Here is a 19,151-nt window from a genome sequence, read left to right on the forward strand (position 1 = left end):
GGTCGGCTTTGGGCTTGGGATAGCTTCTGAAGTTTGGCGCCTTGTTTTGCAGGATGGAAAGGTGACCCGGGTAGGTGTTCCGTTTCTGGGGTACCGTCCGGGGCTACTTCTACTAAGGGGACCAAAAATGATGGGTGATGAGCTTGGGAAGGCTTCAAGGAGGACTCAGGGATTAGGCCTTTCGGGGACTGGGCACTTCGGGAGGCCAAGACTAAGACGTGGTGCTTCCCCTCCGGGAGAAAGCTACAGTGGAGAGTTACTGGCGGGGTGACTGTGGGAGTCTTGCAGCTCGGGTTCTAGTGATAGGTGTTTTGGAAGATCCAGAGACTGTCCAGGAGAAGACTCCTGTTCTGGGTGTCCCCCACACGTTTGGGGGCCAAACAAGAAAAGTACTTGTACTTCTCAGGCGACAGGGACGATGGGGAGGACTCTGCTGCAGGCTTGTGGGAGCCAGCCGGAGCAAGGAACAAGGGTGAGATCCCGGGAAAGTGCTTTCTCAGTGGGCCTCAGGGAAGAGTTAGGGATAGAGGCAGGACAGGGCTGCTGGGAGGGTGGACTCAAAAGGGACTCTAGCTCATGGGCCTGGGGGGCCTGCTTGGGGAGCATGCTTTCCTAGTGAGCTGGAGTCGTGGGGGAGGGGTGTAGTGCTGGAACTGTGCAGCTGAGATGGCGACAAGTGAAAGGGGACAAGGAGAATCTGGGACGGTAGGAGCTGGAGTTGGAGGATCTTGTCCCTGGCATGGTGGGGGGGAGGGGCAAGCCTTATTTTCTGTGCAACAGAACTTTTACCAGGTGCAGTGTCCATTCACCAGCCTACAGCAGCAGTTGAGTCATTAGCAGTCAAAAATGGCAAGAGCGATTCATAGGAGCACAGTGCAGTTTGATTTGACACGAATAATGACGTATGTAATTGGAAATCCTTGGATCAGTCAGCAAAAACTTCGAAAACATTTTCACTTTGATTCAAGGAGTAGAAATGAGTGGGGTTCGTGGCATACAGGCACAGAGCAGTTAGGAAAAGGGCACGCTCTCACTGAGCCTAACAAGGGGAGAGAGGCAGCAAGTCGGGCTAGGGAAAGGGGTCTTGAGGCTCAAGTAAGCGAGTACCTCTCTCGTAGCTAGGGTCCCTCCACCCTGGCATTGCTGCCCCCAGTTCCTCTGGGAGTGGCCCCCGCAACCGTAGGAGCAACTAACCAAACAGTTTTCTCAGGAGAAGCTAGAAAAAGAGCACAGGGAAATGATGAGGGGGTTTGGGGGAGCAGAGGAGAGCAGGGATCAAGTAGCACTGACCTAGTAATACTGACCAAAAAGAGACTAGAACTTTGCATGGCAGGAGAGGCAGAGGGGAAGCTCTCTGGACCTGAGAGAGTGAAACAAGAGTGAGGGATTACTTTTTGATTTGATTACTTCACGCCTTTCTTAGGAAGGAAAGGGAGCTTCCTCAAATCAGTACTGGCCAAATTACACAATGTGCTTTATCTTTCGTGGTTGAGCCGAGTGATCAAGACAGTTTCTCAGCAAAGAAATCAAGTGGGGCGTGGAGGCACCATAGGACCGGTGGCTTACACCCTGGTCCCGCTTGTTCTTTGTACCCACAGACACCATCTTCCTACCTGTCTGATCCTGATTGCTGCTCCATCCTTTGGCCTCCGCTGTGATGCAGCCTTTGTCGATTCTTCACGACTGGTGCCAGTGGCTGGGCGTCAGTGAGCAGTGCTCGATGCTCATCATGGGCATCCCTGAAGACTGCGAGGATTCAGAGTTCCAGGAGACGGTGCACGCTGTCCTGAAACCCCTGGGCAGATACCGGGTGCTTGGCAAAGTCTACCGAAAGGAGATCAATGCCAAGATTGCCTTGGTGGAGTTCGCCGAATGTTTAAACTGGGCTCTGATCCCCCAGCAGATCCATGGCAAGGGAGGACCCTGGAGTGTGGTGGTCCGTTCCCAGACACCTGATTTGGTGTCGCAGGAGGGAGGCAGCTTCCCAGGCGCCCAGGGGCCCTCCTCGGCTGGTGAGGCCGGGGAGGAAGGGGCTGATGGCCGGGCAGGAATATTCGCTGTCCAATTTCCAAGCGAGGATGCAGCTTCTGGTGAGGAGGAGGCTGCAGCTGAGGCTGGGGCCAGCGAGGCAGGAGAGATGGTTGGGACTGGACAGGAGGCCCCCAGAGATCTGCTTGAGGAGGGCGACAGAGGCGAGGAGGGAGCTGGAGGTGACGAGGTGTCGGATGAGGAAGGAGCTGCTGGTGACAGCAGAGCAGCAGGTGGGGCGAGCTCCCCGGACGCGGCCGGAGTGGCTGGGGAGGTGGCCACAGCCATGGAGACAGGCACAGCCGAAGAGGCAGGCACAGCCGAAGAGGCAGGCACAGCCGAAGAGGCAGGCACAGCTGGGGAGGCTGCACTGGCAGGCCGGGCAGGAGCAGGGCTGGAGGAGGCGTCCTGGACGCAGCAGTTGCGCCGGGCTCTGCAGCCCATGCTGGAGAGCTCGACCTTCCAGGAGCTGAGAACCTTCTCCGGGCTGCAGGAGGCTGATTGCTATAACGAGACGTTTGAGAGCTGGCTGCATCACGCCAACGACATGATGTTCCTGTGGCGCCACGTGCCGGAGAGGGAGCTGCGGCGACGGCTGCTCGAGAGCCTGGACGGCCCCGCGCGCCAAGTGGTGTTGGATCTCCTGGACACAAACCCGGACATCGGTGTCCACGACTGCCTGGTGGCCCTGGTGCAGGTGTTCGGGAGCCAGGACCCCCAGGTCACTGCCCGGCTGAAGTTTGTAACCTGCGCCCAGGGGCCCCAGGAGACGCTGTTTGCCTACGTGATGCGTCTGGAAGGCCTGCTGCAGACCGCCCTGGAGAAGGGTGCCATCAACCCCGCCGTGGTCAACCAGGTGCGGGCGCGGCAGGTGCTGATGCAGGCGCGCCCCAACGACGTGCTGCAGAAGAAGCTGAGGCGGCTGCGGCTGGAGCGGAGGCCGCCCGACTTCATGGGCATGCTGCAGCTCATCTGCGAGACCGAGGCCTGGGAGGCCGACCCTGTGAGCCCAGAAGCCACCGCCGCAGTCTGCCTGGCCGGCCAAGTCAGTGACGGGGCCCAGGGCGCGGCTGCTGGCCCTGGCCATGGTGCTGAGATGGCTCCTGGAGTCGGCGCTGCCGGGAGAGATGAGAGTGCTCCTATGCCCCCTCTGGGCCAGGTGGCCAGTGAGCCTGAGAGCATGGTCTGGGGAGAATACCAGGAGGGCAAGGAGGAGGGTGCAAGCAAGGAGTCGGGGAGCCAGGCTGTGCAGCAGAGCCAGCCACATGGCCCTGCCGACAAGTAGGTCCCGAGACTCTCGGGGCCAGGGCAGGGTGGCGTGGGGCCTGATCACCACCCTCAGCCCTCTAGAGGTGCCTCTGTGTTGCCCACTTCCGGCGGCACCGCACCCAACCTCAGCCCCACCTCCTCACTTGGGCAACGTGCCCAGGGACCCCTCTCCTCTGTGAGGGCCCCTAAAGATGTTCGTCTGCGATGTCGGGCTGTCTGCAGGGTCCCCTTGCCTGTGCCCTAAGACAGGCCCCCTCACTGTCCCTCGGGACAGGCATTCTTTATTCGGAGGCCCCTCTGTCCCCAAATCTGCCAGTCAAGGAGGGAGCCCCTAAAAGTAACCATGGCACCACAGCCTCAGTTTGTGCAGAGCCCCGAGGGGTGTGCGGGACCCTGGGGCGGCTGCACGCAATAGATGCCATGCGGCATGCAGGCCCCACTGCTGCCCTCGGGGATAGAGCTCGTGGTGGGGGCTGGTGGAGGTGTGCTCGTGCTTCCCTGACAGTTCCCAACTCGCATGCAGGATGCCTGGGCCCGGTCACTGGAGACAGTGGTCTGTGCTGTGTACCACCCCGGGGTCACCGATTTTCACTCGGGAGTGTCTCCTGCTATTTTCCACTGTCGCATGACTGTCCTGGCCGTAGGACGGGGCCACGCTCATCAGTGAGAGGACATGCCAGCATCTACTTTTCCTGTGAGAGTTTCACTGTGGGACCCCGGCATGGAGACTGGGGGTGGGGCAGGGGTGCTGCTGTGTGAGGCTCTCCTGAAGACACCTCATTGAGGGTCATCTGCTGTTCCTGTGTGCTGCTTTCTCTCTTCCTGTCATCATACTTTTCAGAGCTAGTTTCCTTCAATAAATCTGTTGACTGTTTTACCTGGTCTCGCCTCGGGGCAGGTGAGGGGACAGTGTGGGATGGGAGTGGGGTCTAGGGACACCCAGCAGAGGCTTCTGCCTTCCACACTGCTTTCCAGGCAAGTGAAATGAGGGGGTCCCTTGGTGGTCACATTGGAATGGCCCTATAAATTGGGTGGTTGAGAATGGGTGGTGGTGATCCTGGTGTGGTGGGCTTGGGAGGAGGGCAGGTGGGAGCAGAGGACCGGCGCTGACTGCAGTACCATTGGTGAGAAAGATGGGATGAGACCTGACAGCTCTGAAATGGATCTTCATTGGCAAGTATTTGGGGTGGGGCCCCCCAAGCAGTGCTCAGGAGGCCCCGGGGCCTTCCCAGAGACAGCTGAGCAGTCTGAGTGCGTGCTGCTGAGGGTCTGAGAGCAGTCCACGCCACCTGGCAGTACTTGGGAGCTCTCGGTATGCCCCTGGTGGTGCCAGGGATTGGACCCAGGTTGGCTGCATCCAAGGCATGCACCTAAACTCCTGCACTGTCAACTCTGGGCCACAGCAGTGACAATGCTGATGAGGGAACTGATGGTATTAGGAGATCTGGGGTTTATGGGCAAAGGGACAAAAGTACCCGCCCTCCTGAGCAGGGCAGCTCCTGCCACTTTTGGCAGGGGTCCTCAGAGATGATTCGGTTCCTACACGGTCTCTGAGGTCCCTATGTCATCGACGGTGTTGGAAATGGGGGGAATCAGCTTGGCACTGGGGGATGGAGAAGCACTGGGCACAGGTGAAACCCCACGGGATGTGGTGGGGTTGGGCTCCAGCCAAGAACAGCCCCCCGCAGCTGTCAGTTTATGATGCCGGTGGGGATGTGGTGCTGCCAGGGTGCCCGCCAGCCTCCCTGTCTGCCAGAATGAGCACCTGACCTGGCTGGAGATGGGACAGGGCTTGGGCTTCATGGGCTCCACTTGGGCTGGACCAGGACAGCGGGGGCAGAGACACTGTACCTGGAGTGTCCATGGGTCAGTCCTGGAACCTGTACCTCCTCTGGGAACGAGTGAGGTCTCTGCCCTGTCACTGCCAGAACACCCCTGCAGTTCAGGGGTATCCATGTGCTTGGCCCAGAGCTCCTGCCTGGGGTGGAAATTAAGAGGGTCCTGCTGAGTGGGGGCATGTCTCAGGCTGGAGGCCCCTTGCCTTTCTGTGGCTAAAACCTGTTGGGGACTCAGCCTGGCCAACGGGCGCTCCCACAGAGGGTGGGGGCAGAACACAGCCTCCCTAGAGCAGGGAGCCAGGGCGTGTGCACATGTGAGTTTGTGTGAGAGAGATTGAGTGTGATTTAGCGTGATGTACAGGGCAAATGTGGTTTGTGTTGTGTGATGTACAGGGTGAGTGAGACTCATTTGTGTGGCACACGGTGTGTGTGTCTTCTCCATATGTGTTGTGGCCGGGGGGCTTCTCCCACGCTTCCCCCTCTGACGTGAGCCTCGCAGTCCCGGGCGCACCCCTCTCTGGCCTCCCCTCGTGCAGGCTTTCTCAGGGGTCAGAACCCACAGAAGCCAGAGAGGCCGTGCTCAGCGCTCCAGCTTCCGGTGCGGAATTCAGGGCTCACAGCCTTCCATGGCTCTTCTTGTTCCCCTTTGGTTGTCCTATCTGGGTGTCACTCCCCCCATGCTGGGCTTTCTGTTGGCCAAGGAGACAGTGAGTGGACACCCTTTGCGGAAGTCTGGGGCACATGCTGCTAGTGCCCGTGGGTCCTGGCCCGGCTGCCCTCTGCCAATGGCCGCAGGGCCTCTGCTCTGCAGCCCCCATGCAGGAGGATCTGCTGGGTATGGGGTGGGCACTACCTGTCCCTGGGGTAGCAGCCTGCCCCCCACAGGCCTCCACCTGGCTTCTGAGAATGCACTTGGGTGACCGCGCTCCAGGGGTCTCGAAGCGGGGGCAGCTCTGCCTCCGGGTGCGTCCTCCTACGAGTGAAGTGGCTCTACTGTCACTTTTGCCATCTGGGATCCTGGCAGCTCCATTAGCTGCCCGAGTGTTGTGCTGGGCATTCACTGCCCAGCTCCTGCCAGGGTACCTTTGAAGCACAAGGGGAGTGTTCTGGGGGCTCAGAGGGGCCATGGCAGAGGGGAGAGCCCCGTGCCCATCAGATTAGTTGTGACTGGCTCTCTCAGGGTCCCCTGCACTCCAGTTGGCACAAGACAAACATGTGGCATCTGGAGGGCCTGGATGCATCAGGAGTCATTCTTTGTCTGTGGACCTGGTGCTGCCCCAGACAGTGACAGCTCTGTTGCCCCAGGGCCCTGCAGGTCACGTGTCATTCATTGTTGGGCTTTGAGATGCCGGGCCAGTGAGTGGTTCTGGGGTACAGGCCCCCTGTGTGGTGGGGGCAGTGAGTGGTTGGGGGGCAGGTCCCCTGTGTGGCTGGGGTAGTGGGTTTGCAGGGTCAGGCACCCTGTGCTAGTGGGGTATTGGGTTTGGGGGGCAGGTCTCCTGTGGGGCTGGGGTAATAGGTTTAGGGGGTCAGGCCTCCTGTGGGGTTGGGGTAGTGGGTATAGTGGAGCAGTTCCACTGTGGTACTGGGGTAGTGGGTTTGGGGTTCAGGCCGTCCGTGGGGCTGGGCTGGTGGGTTTGGGGGGAAGGCCCCCTGTGGGGTTGGGGTAGTGGGTTTTTGGGGGCAGGCTCCCTGTGCTGCTGGGTTAGTGGGTTTGGTGGGCAGGCACCCTGTGAGGCTGAGGTAATAGTTTTCAGGAGGCAGGCCCCCTGAGCTTCTGGGATAGTGAGTTTGGGGGGCAAGCCCCGTGTGGTGCTGAGTTAGCGGGATTGGTGGTCAGGTCCACTGTGGGGCTGGGGTGGTTAGTTTCAAGGGCCCAGTCCCCTGTGGGCTGGGGGTTTGGGGTGCAAGCAGCCTGTGGAGTTGGCTTAGTAATTTGGGGGCAGACCCCCTGTGGGGCTGGGGTAGTGGGTTTGGGGTCCAGACCCCGTTAGGCTGGGTAGTGGTTTTGGGGGGCAGGTCCCTTGTGAAGCTGGGGTGGTGGGAGTCCCCGGTACCTTTCCTGCTCCTGCAGGAACCCTCTCTTGCCACCCTCTCTGGGCAGGTTCTGAGCCTCTTTCTCCACGGCGTCCTCTTGGGGCGCCTGTGAGCTGCCTTCGCTCGGGACTGGTTTGCCTGCCTCTTGGGGTTACTCTGGGCCACATTCCCTTGAACTTCTTCCAAGTGGGTGAGAAGATCTGCAATGTCGGGCCCCGGGCACCACTTTAGGAAGCTCCCGGCTGGCCCATGGAGGGGGCCAGAGGCCAGGGCTGGCTGCCCATGTGCCAGGCTCTGTGCTTGGGGTCATGGGTCATCTACTGTCTCCAGCTTCCTCAGGCCCCTGAGGGCTAACAGGGCTACCTCCAGTGTAGCTGGCAACTCTCCAGAGGTCTCTTGCGACATTTCATTGACATACTGACTGTATCCTCATTCGAGACACCCAGTGACCCACCCTGGTCCTCTTTGGTGCAAGCAGTCTCTTCCTGTGGCCTTTAAGCAGCAGCAGCGAGAGCTGGGGTGCCCTGTGGGGTGTCCAATTTGAGCTGCCTGCAAAAGCTACCAGCTCCTGATGGGAAATTTAGCCTGGGCGTTGGGCGCTGGTCTTTGCCAGCCCTGCGGAAGCCTGGTGCTTGGCCTCACTTCAAACACAGCTTCAAAGGGCCAAGTACCATCGCGGACAGCGGCCACCCTGACGACAAGCCAGCCAGCGACCAGCCCCACACTCCTGCCAAAGTCATGGCAGCGAGGAAAGAGGCTTCTGGGTCGATTCGTGGAGCGTCAGGTTTCACCTGGCACAGAGGCACCATGCTGAGGCATTGGGGCTGGGAACCCCGACTCTAGGGTGCCAGGCCAAGGACAGAGATGAGAATAGAAGAAATGGCAGGAGGGAAACAACAACTCAGGGACACTTGAGCCAGAGCTCCCTCCCAAGCTGCCTAGAAATTCCAGCAAGCATCATTTCTCCAGAGGAAATGGAAAGAGACGCAAGGTTGAAAAAACGAGTTTCCAAGAAAGTAGAAGGAAAGCAAAGGTGTGGGGAACCATGAAAGGAACCGGGTAGGGAAAAGAAGGGATTCCTGGGCTGAAGAGACCCTCAGAGGCAAGCACACAGTGCAGACCCAGGGAGGCAGCTGGCGTTCGGCCCGTGCTGACACCAGAGACCCCACCCTGCCTCTTTAGAAAACTGATGAGAACTTTCTACCTCTCAGACAATGGGCATGGTGTTGAAAGTAGGTGTATGAGGAACCATGAACAGTATTGCCCACCGCAGAATCTCCATCAAGTAATCTGTTTTTCAAAAAGTTTACTTATTGCACTTTGGATCACATGCTTTCACTTGCGTTAACTCACGGTTCTAACGTGCAATGACCTCATGCCGCAGATAAGTGAGAACCTCTGGCATTTGTCGTTCTTCTCTCTGACTTGCTTCTCTCACACTATCACCCTCCAGTGCCCCTGATTGCCGCAAACTGCATGAGCTCACCTTTCTGGCCGCACAGGGCTTCGGTGTATGGATGTGCTGCAGCTTCTCTGCCCGTTGGTCTGTCATTGGACATAGGCTGCTTTCACATTCTGGCTCTGGAACTGGGCAGTTGAATGGACAGAGTGTGGTGTTACATTTCTAATGTTTTGTGTATTAGGGTTAGCATGACTGGGTCAGATGGGAGTTGGAGCTTCTCATCCATAAGGGCTGGACCAGACACTCCCGCAGAAGCGAGTGAGGGCTCCTTTTCCCTATATCCCTACTCTCATTGGTGCCAAGTGATAACTTTTTATCCCTGACCACCATTCCATTCTCTCTGGAATGATGATCACGTGTGTGTGTGTGTGGGGGGGGGGGGGGTTCTGGTGCTGAAATTTGGGGCGGAGGAATTCTACCTCGTCTCTGGACTTTCTGGAACACTTGACTCCTTCAACATGAGCTCACTCTCTCTTCTTTCCTTGCCCGACACCTCAGGGCCTTCTCTGGCTCCTGCTCAAATGCTTATTCTAGAAGCCCCCACTGTACCTTCCAGAGGGAGCAACGAAGACTGGCAGGGGGTGGGATGTGCTCCTCCCCTGGGCTACTGCCTTGGCACGTGGATGCGGGACAGGGACAGGGACCCCATGGGTGGGAAGTCTTAGGAAATTAGGGCAGGCAGTGGCCACAGTCCTGTGGTATCCCTTCTGTGGATTCCTATGTCCAGGCGACTTTCATGACCCCGCATACTTGAGTCCCAATCACCTACTCTTTATTTTTTAGTTTTTGGGCCACACCTGGCAGTGCTCAAGGGTTACTCAGGAATCACTCCTGGCAGCGCTCGGGGGACCATTTGGGATGCTGGGGATCGAACCTGGATGGGCCGTGTGCAAAGCAAGCACCCTCCCCGATGTCTTATCACTCCGCCCCCACCCCCACCATCATCTACTCTTATGCCAGTCAGCCCTTGGTGTGGGGTGCTGTGTGAGAGTGTGGGAGAGAGTGCCACACATGGAGTCTGGCACCCACTATGGGGGCCAACAGTGCCCCTCTCTGGCACTGCATCATGTGATGGAGAGTCGGAAGGAGGTCAGAAGCCTGCCCACTGCTTCCCGACAGCCTCCCAGCAGAGGAGAAAGGGGCTACAGGGCCTCTCTGTAAGCGTCTTAGGCCTCTCTCCCGCCTTCCCCACCTCCAGTCCCTCCCATCATGTCACACACAAATACCAATCCCAGCCCCCCACCCCGAGGCCCTCTGCTTACAAGGTAACTGTAGCTCGCAGTCAAAGCCAAGAGTGATCTAGCCCTTCCTGTTCTCGGAAGTGTGCTGTTTCCTAGACAACACATTTTGTGTAATCATGGTCAAGGCAGCGTACATTTCTGCTCGGAATCAAGGTCACAGCATAATGCCGATTCACCACGGCAACAGCAGACTGCTCAGCTGACGTGCAGCGCGGCGCAGGGGCCGTCACATGTGATGTACTGCTGTTTCTCACTGTGGGCAACATGCCTACCCACCCGGGGTTGCAAACGCACCTCCCTTGGGTGGAAGCTCGCACGTACATCCCCTAGAAATGTGCCCGTGTCCTATGCCAGCTCTGACCAGGCTTCAAGCCTTGCTCTAGAAATCGATGCAAGCCACCTTGCCCTTTGCAAACCAGCCTGGTTCCAAGGCTGTCCAAGCATTAACGAGCTCCATCCCCAGCTCAACATTGTGCTGCCAGTAGGGAGAAGGATGTGTGTATGTGGGGGGGGGGTGTCCTAGTGAGGAAGCTCTGACAAATGGTGCTTCTAGAACAAGACCCTCTAGCTGAAGATTTTACCCTCTTCCTAATAGCTTGGCCTGAGGCCAATTGTCACTCACCACTCCCTGTACCCATAGCTGTCCTCTCTGACTCCCCAAAGCAGAGAGGTGGCAGTGCCTCCTGTTTTGATAAGCCTGGGTCCTATGCTGTTGTGGAGACTGTGGGTCTGGGGGCCTGGGGAACCCCACAAGGCCAGTCACCCCCTGGAATGGTCTTCTCTGGATATGCTCTGCCTTACCAGCTGGCCCAAGGAGCAAAGGGTGGAAAGAATCCATGCAGGAAGTGGGGGCCAAGGAACGGCTGAGCTTGAGAGCTGCCATACTCGGAGCAGGGGCTGGGCACCATGTTCAAGCTCGTGTCTCGTGCTGGGGGTAATGAGGGTAGATACATTTCCCCCACCTAGTTGCTGCCTGTCAGAACTTGGGGCTCCAATTCTACATCACTTCTGATACCCGTCCAAGGCAACTGCAGGCTTTGGAGCCTGGGTCGTGGATCCCACAGCAGTGCCATTTTTCAAGACCACCAGAACCAAAGGAAAGGTGTGACACGACAGCAGGACCCATGGAGCAGCCCAGCCGCATTGGGGTGGAAGGCGGCCACACTTGTGTTTCTGAAACTCCTAGCGCCTGGCCAAAGAGTGAAGAGAGGGCCCACAGGCAGTCCCAGGAGAGCGGGCACGCAAGTCAAATGGAAGCAGTGAGTGAATCCTGAGGTTGCTTCTGAGGTTGCAGAACGAGCTAAGAGCAGGCTAGGGAATCCCAGCTGGCTGGCAGTAGAGTGTGTGGCGGGGGTTGGGGGGGAGGGGAGGGTTGCCGCAGCAGACCAAGTGACCTTTGTGCTCTGTTCAGAGAGGAGAGGAGCCAAGAAACAGACTCTGGCCTAGGACTCCAGCATGACGCATCAACGACCAGTCAGTGATTGAAGAAGACGCTCCGATGAACCCACTACCATGGGTTCAGAAGCTGCAGGGCCTTGCCGGAGCACTCGCCCCCTGCCAGCACCCCCAGCTGCACCTAAGGTGCTGCTAGCACACACCTCCCGCCCCACAGTCTGGAGGTTTCTCAAAGTCCCTGGCCACATTCAGCTCCCTCCAATGGCTGTGGGAATATTTTCCTGCTGACTCTCACAGGCCACCCATTCCCTGCCACGTGGTCCCTCCTGTCTGGGACAATTTCCTTCTCACTGACACCCTTTCCTGCTGTGAATCTCCCACTTCCTTTCTTCTTGCCTGCTAAAGCAGGCTTAGAGGGCCCCTGGGATTTGGTTGGAATCCTGAGGATAATTCTCCAACCCAGGACCCAGAGGTCTACTGTCCAAAGTACAGGCCTGGGTATCACTCAGGGTTGGGAATTTGGGGCCTTTCAAAGACAACAAAGCTGGACACTAGTTCAAATGATAAGGACCTTGTTGGTACAATGCTATTCCTAGAGGGATGCACGCCATGTGAAGGGAAATCCCACAATTTATAGAGGTGCCATTATAGAGGGACAAGGGTGGCACTCGAGAGAACTGTGACCTCTTTGAACTAGGTTCCTGCTTTGTGTGCAGGGAAGGAGAGGGACACATACTGACTGTTCTTGGGGCAACTTTAAATTGTCTCAGTTCTTAAATTGTCTTCAAGGGGGAGGACAAGTGTCATTTTCCTGATGCAAACTTGAGCTGTTAGAAGCTGCTAGAGTTCCGTTCCAGTATCTGCAGGTCAAGGTTGAGGCTGCATTGAGAAGAGGGATGAGAAGCCTGGCCAGCTTGGCTTTTGGGGCCACTTTGGAATTCTACTGACCACAGACGGCTGCTCGTGGGGTCCCTGTGCATTCCCCAGTGGGTGCTTTTTTTTTGCTTTTTGGGTCACACCTGGCAATGCACAGGGATTACTCCTGGCTCTGAACTCAGGAGTTACTCCTGCCGGTGCTCAAGGGACCATATGGGATGCTGGGAATCAAACCTGGGTTGGCCGCTTGCGAAGCAAATGCCCTATCCGTTGTGCTATCTCTCCAGCCCCCGCAAGTGGGTGCTTTAGACAGGGCACTGGCGGATTCATGGTTTGTGGGACCTAGAGCAGACTCATTTTGGGGGCCTCTCTGTAAGGGAAGGAGGATAAAACCGCAAAGGGCTCTGGTCCCTCCCAGGATGCAAGCAGAGCCATGCAGGTGAGGTGCCCTGGTGCTAATCCTTCTGAAGGTGCTCCCTGGGCAGCTCTCTGTGGAGGCTAAAGAACCACGTGACACTGCTGTCTCTCCTCCACACACCTTCCTCCTCTCTGACAGGTCTTTGACATCTGCCAGTCACATCGTGCTCTCCCTCCGTCCCCAACAGAAAGAGAAGCACTGCAGAACGGTTCGATCCACTGTATGCTCCACTCTTCCCCCACATCTGTCCAAACCTTCCCCTACTTCTTCTAGCCATGTGCCCGTGTATGTCCCTGGTGCTGGGGTTGTGTATTAATCTTCCCCCCATCATTTGTTTTAGGGCTGCCCTAATCTGGAGAGATGACATCTTGAAATTTGTAATGAAATTACACCTACAAAGACCCATTTCCTGATCACTCTGGACAAGAACTGAATATTGAAATCAAGTAAAGGGATGTATATGATAACCTTTCAGCTGTATTGCAAAATATAATGCCTAAAATGAGAGCGAGAAGGAGAGGGAGAGAGAGAAGAGAGCTGCCTGACATAGAGGGAGACTGGAATGAGGGGTGGCTTGAAGGTGTGGGAGGGAAACTGGGGATACTGGTGCTGGGAAATTACACTGGTGGAGAGATGGGTGTTGGAACATTGTATGACTTAAACATAATCTCTCACAGTGATTAAATAATAAAAAGAACTCTATTTGCATATCAACAGACACAGATTCTATATGAACGTTTCTTTGGGGTGGCCATCACTAAACTCTCTACAATGTGTGTATTAATGTTTAGTTCCACTAAACTCACTACAACATGTGTATAAATTTCTACTCTCTGTAACACCTTTACATGACTTTTGGCACACAGAGCATTGCACAGTGATTAGCTCCCAACCTCCCAGAGTAAGAGTGTGTGCTGATCCTCTGCTCAGGGTCCCCAGGGTCTGCAATGGAGACTTCTGTCAGTTGTGGTCTCACCTTGAAACTCGGCATCCTCTTTGGAGCTCATTCCAATTGCTGGCGGAAACCATTTCCTGATGGCTGGAGGATGAAGGGTCCTAATTTCTTGCTACTCTCAATTGCACTGGCAGTAGGATGCCTTGTCAAGGACTTGCACACACCACTCTGGAGCTTCAGTGACCATCTATGAATTCGGACTGGAGTCACATGCTCGATGATGGCATGACAAGAAGATAAATGGTCCTTGAAAAATGTCCTTGACTCTATTTCCAGATGATATAATACTATACTTAGAGAACCCCAAAGTCTCTACCAAGAAGCTCTAAGAAACAACATATTTGTACAGTAAAGTGGCAGGTTACAAAATCAATACCCAAAGTCCATGGCTATCCTATATACAAATAACGGCCGCTTAGTACTTGTATTGCAAACCATAAACCCAAAGGTAGAGAGAGTAAGAGGGAATGTGCCTGCCACAGAGGGAGGGTGTGGGCAGGGGTGGGGGTGGTGGGAGGGATACTGGGAACATTGGTGGTGGAGAATGGGTACTGGCGGAGGGATGGGTGCTTGATAATTGTATGACTGAAACGTAATCATGAAATTTTGTAAGTCTGTAACTGTATCTCACAGTGATTCGTTTTAAAAGTAAATAATTAAAGAGAAGAAAGTGGTATGAAAAAACAGTCCTGTTCACATCAGAATCAGCTTTACTAAGGAGGTAAAGGACCTGTACAAAGAAAACTATAAAATACTACTTCAAAAAATAAAAGAAGACGTAAGGAAATGGAGACATATTCCCCTGCTTATGGATCATGAGAATCAACTTTGTGAAAATGGCAATACTCCCCAAAGCATTATACTGATTCAATGTGGTCCCTATAAAGATACGCATGAACTCATGGCATTTTCCAAAGAAATCGATCAAACACTATTGAAATTCCTGTGGAATAATACCCCCCCCCCCACAATAACTAAAGCAATCACGGGAAACAAGAAGATGGGAGGCATCACCTTCCTCAATTTCAAACTGCACTACAAAGTGGTAGTAATTATAACAGCATGGTACTGGGATAAAAACAGCCCTGCAGATCAATAGGATAGGGCTGAATATCCTGACACACACCCTTGAATATATGATCATTTAATATTTGATAATACTGAAGCAAGAAATATAAAGTGGAGCCCAGCCCTGGCAGCTGAAAACCTCCAGAACTCAGCCATTGCCATGCTCATGGCTGCTCTCCACAAGCTCTGGCAGAGTCTCACCCATGAGTGAACCCCCGGAAAACCCAGATATGCGGGACTTTGTGACTAAAAACTCTGGGTTCAACGGGACTGGGAATGGAGATCCTACGCCTGTGTCCCCCTGTCTCCAGAAACTCGGCAGTCATGCCCATAAGCCACCTCTGGCTGGCACCAGATAATCTTGTCATTGGCCACCATCCAGATCGCACGTCCTTCACTCCCGGAAGGGAGCATGACATGACACTCGCCATATCCATACCACTGGATCCCGTGCCAGGCTGTTTCACTCGGGGTGCCTCGGAGAGGGGTGGGTGAGACCCCTCCCCGCCAGAAGGAACCCAGCCCCGGCAGCCGAAAACCTTCAGAACTCAACTGCCGCCATGCTCACGGCTGCTCTCCGCATGCTTGGGCCGAGCCTCACCCACGAATGAACCTATTCCAGGACACTTCATACCATACACTCCACCCATACTCCAAGAGTACCACACCACATTTGATGGAATTCAAAGTAGGAGGTAACCAATATATTTTTTAAATAATGTAGGAGCACTGCTATTTGTCCAGCCATTGATTAAGCTGATTGAATTGGGCATAAACTCCACATTACTTTTTTTTAAATTTTACTGTATCACCATGAGACAGTTACAAAGCTTTCATGTTTGAAATCCAGCCGTACAATGATGGAACCTCCATCCCTCTACCAGTGCATATTTTCCACTGCCCACATCCCAGTCCTCACCCTGCCTCTATGGCAGACAACTTCCCCAATACTTCTCTAATTTTGGGCATTATGTTTTGCTTAAAATTTCCCACTACCATTCAAGCCTACCTGCCAGGAGCAGACGCTAGATAATTTATTTTCCATTGGTCATTTTGAATATCATGAGAACTCACGTGGTTGTGATTGTAAATGTAAATTTCTAGATTGTAAATGGTTGGGTTCCAGAGACATCTCTGTATGGCATTAATCCATTTTGGGATTCAATTAGGAGTCTCTGGGCCAGGGATGTGGTGTGTTAAGATGGCACCAGGAGGCAAATTGTGGGCATGACAGCCAGTCTACTGGGTGGGCGGGGATGCAGGGAGGGACAGCCCAGGTCCACTGCCACCACACGGCCTGGAGATTTAGTCCTAGAACTTGCATACTGAGGGCATTGCTTGTGGAAGCTCTTGGTCACTGGGATTCCATCTGGAATAGGAGGGGAGACTGCACCTGTTCATCTGGGGTATCACGGTGATATTGGCTCGGTATGGGACTTGGAGAGATCTCTGGCGCTATGGTGTTTTCCGGAACTTTCTGCTGTGTCTCTGGACCAGGGCTGCAGGTGCACTAAGATGGCGCCCGGAGGCAAATTGTGGGCATGACAGCAAGTCTTCTGGGCGTGCGGGGACCCGGGGAAGGACAGCTGGGTCTTCTGCTGCCAAGCGGCCTGGAGATTTAGTCCTAGAACCTGCATACCTGGGCCTTACTTGTGGAAGCTCTTGGTCACTGGGATTCCATCTGGAGTAGATGGGGAGACTGCACCTGCTCCATCTGGGACACTGGCTTGGTATGGGGCCCGGAGAGATCTCTGAAGCTGTGGTGTCTTCTGGGACTTGCCTCTGTGTCTCTAAGCCAGGGGTGTTGGTGTGATAAGATCCATATTACAAAATTTTCAGTAGATTATATCTTGGTGAGATCCATCCTAGAGACAGTGGAGTCAGGCTGGGGGTATGGTGGCGATTTTGGATTGTGGAAGCAAGTGGCTGCCGGGGACTTTGCTTGGGCTGGCACAGGCCAACCCACCCCTTCCAATTTACTCCAGACTGTTCAGCCATGCATGGGTCCAAGCTTAACTGTGGCTTTTGATCTCTTTCAAGATTTATTTAGGGGTCTCTGAAGCAAGGCCAGTAGTAGAGCTTACAGGGTGGCGCTGGAGTGACTGCCAGTGCTTCCATATGTATTGGGAAGTGTGGGGGAGGTAGCCCATTCCAACTCTGAGAAAGCCATGAGCTTGTATAGCTGAGCTAGAGGTGGTTTGTTGATGTGGCTCCCATATACCTAACTTTTGGCCATTTAATTTCTTGGTAAACTTGATCCCAAGTTATGGGGGTCTGGCCAAAGGCACAGCGGCAATTTTGGGATATCAGGAAGCCTGAAGGCACCATCAGGCTGCTGATGCACTCACCCCCCAGGTACAGGTTGACCTGTTGGCGGCACCATACTCACGGTAACCAATCTTAGAAATTTTTTTACACACACACACATATATGTAAAAAGAAATTCTAAGATTGGTTACTGTATATATGTATAAGCACACAAGGCTCAACCTGTAACAACATGTTAGTGATCTCTTATAGAAGGGCTTAATGGCCCTTGGGTCAAATACAGCAATCCTCACTCTCTTTCCTCTAAAGATACTTTTTTGGGTAGCATTTTCAGCTGTTTTTCAGAACAAACAATACAACATATATTATTTCGGTTCTGCTTTGGGACAGGGATTGGGAATCGGGATGGAAATACCTGAAATATGGTGGTGGGAAGGTGTAATGGTGGTAGGATTGGTGTTTAAATATTAAGTGTGATGAAATGTTGTGAACTAGTTTATAAAATAAAAAATATTAAAAATTAAAAGAAATGTAAAGTGGAGCAAGAAAAGCCTCTTTAACAAGTGGTGCTGGCAAAACTGGACAGCTACATGCAAAAAAATGGATGCAGACCTCTTTCTAACACCACGCACAAATGTCAGATCAAAATGGATTAAAGACCTCAACATCAGCCCTGAATCCAAATGGTAAATGGAAGAAAATGTAGGCAAAAATCTCACGATACTAAAACTAAAGGTATCTTCAAAGATGAAATGCTGTTGCTCAGATAGAGAAGAGAACACCAAGTAAAGGGTGTTGGGAGGATCCTCCCAGGATGGGAGATGCATACTGAAAGTAGACTATAGACCGAACATGATTGTCACTCAATGCCTCTTTTGCAAACCTCAGCACACAAAATGAGAGAGAGAACAAAAGGCAATGCCCTGCCACAGAGGCAGGTGGGATGGGGGGGTGGGGATGGGAGGGATACTGGGATCAGTGGTGGTGGAGAATGGGCACTGGTGGAGGGATGGGTACTCGATCATTGTATAACTGAAACCCAAGCACAAAATCTTGTAAATCTACAACTGTACCTCATGGTGTTTCACTAATAAAATTTTAAAAAAAAGTTGAAATGCCACTAACCAAGCGGAAGCAAAGATAAACAAATGGGACTGCATTAAACCAAGAAGCTTCTGTAATTCAAAAGAAACAGTAACCAAGATACAGACAGTTTACAGAATGGGGAAGTTTATTCACCCAATACCCTTTTGATAAGGGGTTAATATCAAAGATATATAAAGCACTGGTTGAACCTACAAAATAATAATATCAAATCCTACCAAAAAATGGGGCAAAGAAATTAACAGAAACTTTCTCAAGGAAGAAATTCGAAGGCACATGAAAAAATGCTCTCCATCACTAATCATCAGGGAGATGCAGATCAAAACAACTATGAGATATCATCTCATTCTACAGAGACTGGCACACATCCAAATGAACAAGAATAAGCAGTGGTGGTGTGGATGTGGAGAGAAAAGGACTCTCCTTCATTGTTGGTGAGAATTCCAACTGGTCCAGTCTTTTTGGAAAACAATATGGACATTCCTCAAAAAACTAGAAATTGAGCTCCCATTTGACCCAGCAATACCACTTCTGGGAATATATCCTGGGGGCCCAGAAACATACAGCCGAAACACCATCTGCATGCCTATGTTCATTACAGCACTCTTCACCATAGCCAGAATCTGGAAACAACTTGAGTGACTGAGAACAGAAGAATGGAGAAAGAAACTGTGGAACATCTATACAATGGAATACTACACAGCTATTAGGAAAAATGAAATAATGAAATTTGCCTATAAATGGATAGACATGGAGAGTATCATGCTGAGTGGAGTGAATCAGAAAAAGAGGGACAGATATAGAATGACAGCATTCATTTGTGATATATATATATATATAGTAGAAGTTTAATATCCAAAACGAGGGTAAACAGGGGCTAGGAGGACTGGTCAATGGTTGGAATCAACCACAGGTTTGTGTGGGGTGGAGGATAGGTAAGATAGAGAAGGGACCCCTCTGACAATAATAGCTGGAAATTATCAGGATGGACAAGAACCGAATGTTAAACGTAGGTAAAGAGATACATCTAATAACTCTTCAGTATCTGTATAGTAAACCACAATGCTCAAAAGGAGAGAGAGAGGGAGAGAGAGAAAGAGACAGAGGGAGAGAGTGAGGGAGGGAGGAGAAAAGGGTCTGCCATAGAGGCAGGCTGGGGTGGGGTGGGGTAATGGGAAGGAAACTTGGGGAC

At 53.3% G+C, this 19,151-nt stretch overlaps 1 protein-coding gene across 1 annotated transcript; it reads left to right on the forward strand.

The window, feature by feature from the left end:
• Positions 1 to 1,657: 1,657 nt before the first annotated feature.
• On the forward strand, positions 1,658 to 3,313 carry LOC130017958 (paraneoplastic antigen Ma6E-like). Its single transcript, XM_056108738.1, has one exon. It carries the CDS (start codon positions 1,658 to 1,660, stop codon positions 3,311 to 3,313), a length of 1,656 nt encoding a protein of 551 aa, XP_055964713.1.
• Positions 3,314 to 19,151: the final 15,838 nt, after the last annotated feature.

The sequence above is a fragment of the Sorex fumeus genome, unplaced genomic scaffold (assembly GCF_029834395.1).
Source record: "Sorex fumeus unplaced genomic scaffold, SorFum_2.1 ptg000232l, whole genome shotgun sequence".
Taxonomy (NCBI): Eukaryota; Metazoa; Chordata; class Mammalia; order Eulipotyphla; family Soricidae; genus Sorex; species Sorex fumeus.

Excerpts from the sequence above, each read along its gene's own strand:
- LOC130017958 (XM_056108738.1), top strand. The coding sequence starts at position 1,658 with ATGCAGCCTTTGTCGATTCTTCACGACTGGTGCCAGTGGCTGGGCGTC.